Source organism: Anas acuta, chromosome 28 (genome assembly GCF_963932015.1).
Source record: "Anas acuta chromosome 28, bAnaAcu1.1, whole genome shotgun sequence".
In the NCBI taxonomy this organism is placed as follows: Eukaryota; Metazoa; Chordata; class Aves; order Anseriformes; family Anatidae; genus Anas; species Anas acuta.
Genome location: NC_089006.1, coordinates 1984152 through 1991498, shown reverse-complemented (window position 1 = coordinate 1991498; position 7347 = coordinate 1984152). Strand labels below are relative to the sequence as shown.

The window sequence follows — 7347 nt, the reverse complement described above, 5'->3', positions numbered from 1 at the left end:
CCACCACCTCACCGCCCGCCACCCAGGCGGGCACTAAGCCCCGCCTCTCCCCGCGGCTCCTTTTATACCGGCGGAAATCCCGCGAGATTTCAGCCTGCGCGAGAACTCGGGGAGGGGGTGTCTTCGTGCGTCCCGCTGCTGACGTCATCAGTCGGCGCTTGGCGGCCGTCGGGGAAGGGTCGAGGGGAGGAAAATGGCGGCGGCGCCTGGGACCGGGCCGGGCCGGGCCCCTCGGGCTCCGGAGTCTCCGGGGGGGTGCCGAGGGCCCCGTGTGGGGCCCTGGGGTGCGAGAGCCGAGGCCGGGGGGGCTCTGAGGGGGCCGAGAGCTGCGGGAGGACGGCGGTGGCGGAGGGGGCAGCTGGGCCCCGGGCTCCCTCTGGCGTCCCGGGGCTGCCTCAGCGCTGCCGCTGGGAATTAACTGCGGGAGCTGGGAGCGATAAATCATCAAACACCCCCCGAAATGCCCCAATTTCTGCCGGGTCCGTGGCCTGGGAGAAAACCCCAAACCCAGAGAGGCTCCGGCAGCCGCAAAGGGCGACGACCCTGCAATTTTGGGACCCATCAGAGTGGAAAACCCCAAATTTTTGGCACCCACAGGCGTCGTCCCCCTTGTCCCGGGGATGGGACAGGCGGCGGTGGCCTCGCTCTTGTCCCCACAGCGGCTTCGAGCTATTTGGGGCCGGGCTGCGACGCACCCAGTGCCATGGGTGTCCCCAAAATCCCCCCCGGTGGGGGGACAGGGACCGGGGGGATTTTGGGGACACCCAGCGAGGGGTTGGGGTCCCCCAGGGACACGATGCTGGGGGCCTGGAGCTGCACCGAGCCCCCCCTTTGCCTCATGCCGGCGGTGTCCCCACCCCTGCGGCCACAGCAGGGATGAGGGGGGGGGGAAGTGGCTTCCCCCAGGCTCCGCCGCAGGTTTCCTGCGTGAGCCAAAGGCTTGCGGCTGCCCGGGCACTGGGGGAACTGGGGGGAACTGGGGGGAACTGGGGGACCCCCCCCAGCTCCCCGTGACACCCAGCGGCTCCGTGGGGTGACGTTGAGCCGGGGTCTGGGGGAGTTTTGTGACTTTCCTCCAGGCCGCTGGCAGGATCGTTCCCTGCCCCAGGCAGCCCTGGGCTCCGCTGCTCCTCCTCGCCCGCGCACGAGGATTCGAGGCCGGAGGGCTCCGGAGCTCGGGATGTGGCCCCGTGGTGCTGGAGGGTTTAGGGGTTGAGGGTTTAGGGGTTTGGGTTTAGGAATTCACGGTTTAGGGGTTCAGGGTTTAGGGTTTGAGGATTTAGGGGCTGAGGGTTTAGGGGCTGAGGGTTTAGGGGTTGAGGGTTTAGGGTTTAGGGATTCAGGGTTTAGGGGTTCAGGGTTTAGGGGTTGAGGGTTTAAGGGTTCAGGGTTTAGGGGTTCAGGGTTTAGGGGCTGCTCCTGATGCTCATGGGGTCTCATCCTGCCCATGCTCCTGGTTCCGTGTCCCCACTCTTTGGGACATCGGTGTCCCGGTCCTGGCACTGCTGCCAGGCAGCACGGGGACGTGCTGAGGGACGACTGAGGGGCGATTTAGGGCCCCGTGCAGTGGCTCTGAGCCCATCCCCTCCACCCCATACCCCAGCACCCGGAGCCAAATCTGAGCGGGGACGCAGCGAGGGGCCGGACCCCGCTTTTTCTTTGGGGTGCTCCTTGGTGCCGTGGTCACCCCCCCGTGCATCCTACGGCGATCAGCCCGTGCCAGCCGCAGGGAACAGCCCCTGGCAGCAGCTGCCACAAATTTGGGTTTTGTGGCCCCTCAGCTTGGGGTCTGGCACCTTCCCGGAGGTCCTGACCCCCACTGCCGGTCCTTGCAGGGTTCAGGCATTGCCCCCCCTGCTCCCCGGGGGCTGATTTACATTTTTTATTTTTTTTTTAAGCCTACTGCACGTGGCGCTGAGGCTCTTCCCCTTTTTATCTTTTCCACCTTGGCTTCCTGGGGGGGTTGAAATTAAAAATAATCTGGCCGTGGTGCCAACGGGATCCGCTGCCTTCCCTGCGGGCACCCGACACGGGGCTGGGAGGGCTCGGGGGGGTCTCTCCGTTTTGCATCCCCCCCCCAGTGCTGATTTCTTCACCCCACGGAGCTCAGCCCAACGGGGTTTGGGATGTGCCTCCCCCCTTGCTGCCGTGCTGCCTCCCCGAGGAAAACAATTTGGGGACCGTGGGCAGGGATGCTCCGGATGCCACCACCCTCCTTAATCCGGGCACCGCTCCTCGAGCGGGGCTGAGCGAGGACACCGAGAGCTTGGGGGGGTCCCGGCCGTGCCCCCCAACCTTGGGCCGTGCGTGTCGAGCGTCCCTGCTCATTAGTGGCGAGCTAATTAAGCAGCACGCGGTGCCCCCGCCGCGCTGCGATGCTCGCCATCCTGCGGGTAGCGGCGGGGAGAGGCGGCTTTGCTCCTCCCCGTCTCCAGCGCCGCTGACTCTGCCCACCCGAGCGGCACAGAGCAGGAATGGAGGGGGACTTGGCCACCAGCGGAGCCCGGCTGCCCGCCCTGCTGCTGGCGCTGCTCGGCCTCGTGCCAGGTGAGTGCCCGGGCACCGAGCCCTCGTCCCCGCACGGCCGGTGGCTTCCCGGGGTGGGCAGCGCCACCGCCGGTGCCCCCCGGCTCTCCGCCGCCGAGCCTTCGGCCTCACGGCTCCACACGGCCACGCAGGCGCGCGTGATGCTCGAAGGAGAGGTTTCGTAAGCTGGGGGGGCTCCGGGCAGCCCCACAGTGAAGCCCCCGGCGGGGGCAACTCGCCCCACGGAGCCCCCCGGGGTTGCGCCCGAGAGCGCGGCGAGGCTCTTACGTAAAAGAGGAGCGAGGAATCCCCTTAAATCCCGGCGTGCTAAGCCAGACGTTGAATAATTCCCATAAAACCCTCGATTCCGACAGAAAGCATCTAATAGTCCGGGCGGATTAGCGGCGAGGTTTTTATCTTCCTAAAGCTTAATTGGCTTCGGGAGCGCGCGGCCGGCAGACGGGGGCTGCTGGCGCCGGCACTCGGCGCGTGCTGCGGGCAAAACTGCAGCCAGCGGGCTGGAAAGGAGGCCGGCGGGGAGCCTCGGGGCTTGCCAGCCCCCCAACTCGATCCAAATCCTTTGCTTCGGGGGCGAGGAGCCGGAGCGGGATAAAGCCCAGGTGGAAATCACCTTCGGAGATCTTTGGGATCGGAGATGGGAGCTGCACGGAGCCGGACGCCCCGCACCAGGGAGCCTCGGGCACCTCGGGGCACCCAGCTCTGCCCTTTTTGGGGCCGTTAATGGGGTAGGAGGGAGCAGCCCGGGATGTGGGGTGCTTGTGCTCGGCACCCACCCGCTTCTCCCACCCGATTTTCCTCCATCCCTCTTTGCTCCCCCCTCCTTGCGCTCGCCGAGGGCTGCGGCTCGTCCCCATCACCCCTGGGGCTCAGCATCTGCCCAGCAGCTGGGCACCAGCCCCTTCGCACAACCGGGGCCCCAAAAACTTGGAAATGCCCCCGGGCGAGCAGCACGGGAGGGAGCGGGGCTCAGCCCGCTGCCAGGCTCGGGTGGAGGAACCCAAAAAAAGCCCCCGATAAATGGGATGGGGACGGTGGGGAGCGTTTCTTCCCAGCAAAGCAGGGAGGCTCGACGAAAAGCAAAGGCTGGGATGGCTGCCTCTAATCCGCTCGGATATTCTGGCACAGCTTCTGCCGGCGGGGTGGGGGGAGAAGGAAAGGAGAAAAGAGGAGAGGAGAAAAGAGGAGAGGAGAGGAGGGGACACTGGGGACATCGCGCCCCTGGTCCCATCCCGGACAAGGCGAAGCCGCTCGCCCCAAAACCCCCGCGCTGAGCATCCCCATCCCTGCGTGGGATGGGGACAGGTGGCAGAGGGGGGCTTGGAGAAGATGCCAGCCCCCCCCCCCCCTTTTTCCTCGTCCCCTTCCTCCCCCTGGCAGGGCCGGGGGCGGTGGAGGAGACAGCTTGCGGGTAGGCGGGCGCTGCCGGCAGGGAGGGAGCCGGTGCCGAGCGTGTTCGCGCGCGGAGAGCTGGGGGAGCTGCCAAAAAACCGCGGGTGTGGGCTCAGAGCGACGGCCCCGCATCGCCCAGGTGGCTCCAAACCCCCCCCCACCCCAACTCCCCACTCCCCAATCCCTCGCGGTCCCCCCCCCCACCTCGCCCTAACCCGTGTTGGTTTTTCGTAGGCATCGCGGCGGAGGCGCGTTTTAAGGCGGAAAATGAGGTTTTGCAGATGCTGGCGGGGAACTCCTCGCAGAGTCTGTTGGAGCGGTGTTCTGGTGAGCGCCCCAGAGCGCGCCCGTTCAGATGCAGCTCCGGCATCCGAACCACGGAGACGCTTTTTTTTTGGGGCCGCCGACCCCCGGCGCCCTCCCCTCCCCGCCGCTAGCAGCAGCCTCGGCACCCTCTCGGGCCACCTTCCCGTGTCCCCAACCCCGACGGGGACACCCGCAGCGGGCGCAGAGGAGACGATGCTTCCTTCCTCTTCCTCTTCCTCTTCCTCTTCCTCCAGCCTCGGATGGACGGCGGCACCGGGGGGGGGTCCTGCTGCCCGTCCCCGCGTTGTCCCCGCACACCCGGTGACATTTTGCTTTGTCCCCAGAGCTCCTCTTCGGCCGTGTCCGGGCGCAGCCCCAGCAGGTGATCGGCATCCTGGGGGGCTCGGTGCTGCTCTCCCCGGCTCTGCCCCCCGGCAGCAGGGTGAAGGAGATCGAGTGGAGCTTTTCGGCCGGCGCCGGGGCCACGATTCAAGTGGCGGAGTTTGGCCCGGGGGGTTTCGAGCGCCCCGACCCCCACGACCGCTTCAAGCAGCGGCTGGAGATGCTCAACGCCACGGCGCTGAGGATCGGGGGGCTGGAGCTGGGCGACAGCGGGGTCTACGGGGCGAGGATCAAACTGCACCCGGCGCTGGTGGAGGACCAAGCCTTCAACCTCTCCGTCTACGGTGAGCGGTGCGAAACGGGGCCGGGTTTTGGGGGAAGGACACAAACCTCCCAGCGCGGGCTGGAAAAATGGGGAAAACGCGGCACAGAGCAACGGGGCGGTTTGGGAGAGACTCCAAACCTCCGTGCTCCCCGCCGTGGGGTCCTTATGGGGTTGCCGTGCCCCGTTCCAGCCCCGTCACCCGTCTGTGGGGTGGCAGGGGGACGTGGCTGACCCCGTCGCGTCCCCTCCTCGAGCGCAGAGTCGGTGCCGAGCCCCCGGACCCGCAGCCAGCTGCTGGCCAGCACGGTGGAGTGGTGCAACCTGACCCTGCAGTGCCAAGGAGCGGGGAAAGGAGCCGTCAACGTCACCTGGAGGAGGGACAATGGGCGCCGGGAGCTTGGCACCGACCGCACGCAGCTCTCCCCCGACGGCACCACGCTGCGCCTGGCCCTACAGCCCGGCACCGCCAACGCCACCTACGCCTGCACCGTCAGCAACCCCGCCGACCACAAGGTCGTCCTCTTCGACCTGCAGAGCATCTGCCGGAGCGGGGGTGAGGCTGCGGGTGCGGGCGCTGCTCCCCCAGGGGGTGCCGAGCACCCTTGGGTGCCAACCGGCTCGGCCTGGGGGCGGTGAGAGGGGGTAAAGGGGGGTCTTTGGATGTCCCCCCCTGGCTCAGCCCCTCTCTTTCTGCCCTCGCAGGGGGACAGGCGGCATTCTCCAAGTCGGGGTACATCGTCCTCACCCTCATCCTGCTGGCCGTGAGCCTGGGGGGCGCCTTCTGGTGCTGGCGGCTCAACAGTGAGAAGTCGGCGGACCCAGGTTGGTGCTGGAGCCCCTCTCGGCGGCAGCTCGGGGTCGAGCCGCGCTCTGGGGCTGGTTTTGGGGTCCCCCGTGTCCCTGACACCCCCTCCCTGCTTTCCCCTCTGCAGCTGCCACCCCCACGGTGCCGGCTGAGGAGGGCCCCCCCGACCCCCAGTACGCCGAGATCGTGCGCCGGAGCCCCCCGGAAGGTAATGACCAGGTGAGGAGCCCCCCACAGGGTCGGGCACTGGGGCTGGGGGCTGCCAGATGGGGTGGGGGCCATGCCGGGGGGGTCCCCATCACCTCGGGGTCCCCATCGGAGCGGGTCCCAGCTCACATCGGGGTCCCCATCTCATGGGGTCCCCATCCACCCAGGACGCACGTTGCAGGGGGGGCTCCTTGGCACAGGGCCACCGTGGGCTCTGCACCCTCCCCATCCCGGGGGGCGAGCGGGGAGGGCACAGTGGGGTGGGGAGGGGTGAGGGAGGACCCTCAGCAGCCCCCACTTTTTCCACAGGGCCTCCGTCCCCCCGAAAATAACCCGGACCCCAGCCCGCCAGAGAAAGAGCCGGTCAGCACCGTCTGCGAGCAGATCCGCCGGGTGCCGGAGGACGCGGCCGAGGAGGTGACATAGGCCCTCAGGTGCGGGTGGCCCGTGGCTGTGTCTGCCCCCCGGGAGGGGGTCCGGGGCCGGGTGGGGACCCCCCCACACCCCCCCCACACCCCCCCCACACCCCCTCACACCCTCCTGGCACTGCTCCCACCCCCCTGGCACTGCCCCCAGCCCCGTCGCTGCGTGCTGCGCCAGGTCCCGTCCCGCTGCGTGGAAAGGGGGAGAGGAGGGGCGCAGGGAGATGCACGGACGGACGGACGGACAGCAGCACGGACAGACGGACAGGGCGGCCCCGATGCCCTCCGTCCGTCCTCCTGAAGGATTTTCTCCCTCTCCCCGCAGGCGCCGGCAGCGCTGGAGCGTCGGGACGTAACCCAAGGGCTGTGACGTGCGTTGTGTGCCAAACCCGACCCCTCTCCAGCCCCCCCCCCGCCCCCCCTGTTTCGGTTCCGGGGACGGGAGGCGCCACCTCTGGGTGCCAGCCGGCCGGACGCCTTCCCACCCACCTCTGGTTTACCCAAATTTCTGCCCGAAGCCCTCCCGGACCCCTTGGGGAACAAGGAGACGAGCGGCAGCGAGGCTGGGGGCCCCCCTCCGGCTGCTCTGATGCCTCAGGACTTTGGGGGGGGGGTCCCCAACCCTATTTCTTCAAGCTGAGACAGCAGCAAAAAGGGGGGGGGGGACCAAACCCTTTTTTTGGGGGCAGGCAGGGGGCTGGGGGCACCCCGGTGCCAGCCACTGTGGATCCAGGATGAGACCACCCGGCGCAAATTGTCCCCCCCCCGCTGCCCCCAGCTCAGCCCCTGCCCTGGTTCCCCCCTCCCGGGGCCGAGCAGCCCCCGGTGGCATCCCGGGGGGGGGGCCATGGGGGCACCGGTGCCGGCGTGGGTCTGCGCCCACTATTCCTCCCCCCCGTCGCCGTTTCTGTGTTGCCTGTGCACTGCCGTGAAAAAAAAAAACAAAAACCAACAAAAAAAACAACAAAAAAAAAAAAGGGGGGTGGGGGGGTCTCACTCGTGTA

General features: G+C 68.0%; 1 protein-coding gene across 6 annotated transcripts; it reads left to right on the top strand.

The window, feature by feature from the left end:
* The first annotated feature begins 1289 nt into the window (after positions 1-1289).
* LOC137845597 (SLAM family member 8-like) lies at positions 1290-7291 on the top strand. Of its 6 annotated transcripts, none has more exons than XM_068662944.1 (8): positions 1290-2547; positions 4171-4263; positions 4587-4928; positions 5169-5462; positions 5612-5731; positions 5842-5933; positions 6231-6338; positions 6669-7291. In XM_068662944.1, the coding sequence occupies exons 1-8, from the start codon at positions 2475-2477 to the stop codon at positions 6711-6713; spliced, it is 1167 nt and encodes a 388-aa protein (XP_068519045.1). In that variant the 5' UTR covers positions 1290-2474; the 3' UTR covers positions 6714-7291. The 6 variants fall into 6 exon arrangements, 4 of the variants coding, with proteins under 4 accessions (XP_068519045.1, XP_068519046.1, XP_068519043.1 ...); XR_011090233.1 differs by lacking the exon at positions 1290-2547 and adding an exon at positions 3303-4075 and having other exon boundaries at positions 5842-5922; XR_011090232.1 differs by lacking the exon at positions 1290-2547 and adding an exon at positions 3303-4075 and having other exon boundaries at positions 5842-5922; positions 6231-6355.
* Positions 7292-7347: the final 56 nt, after the last annotated feature.

What these genes read in the sequence shown, in the direction of transcription:
- LOC137845597 (XM_068662942.1), top strand. Translation starts at nt 3,565, where the DNA reads ATGGGATGGGGACGGTGGGGAGCGTTTCTTCCCAGCAAAGCAGGGAGG. An exon ending in CTTCAACCTCTCCGTCTACG is followed by an intron (nt 4,929 to 5,168) that starts GTGAGCGGTGCG and finishes CCTCGAGCGCAG; the next exon opens with AGTCGGTGCCGAGCCCCCGG. An exon ending in CGGAGGACGCGGCCGAGGAG is followed by an intron (nt 6,339 to 6,668) that starts GTGACATAGGCC and finishes CTCTCCCCGCAG; the next exon opens with GCGCCGGCAGCGCTGGAGCG.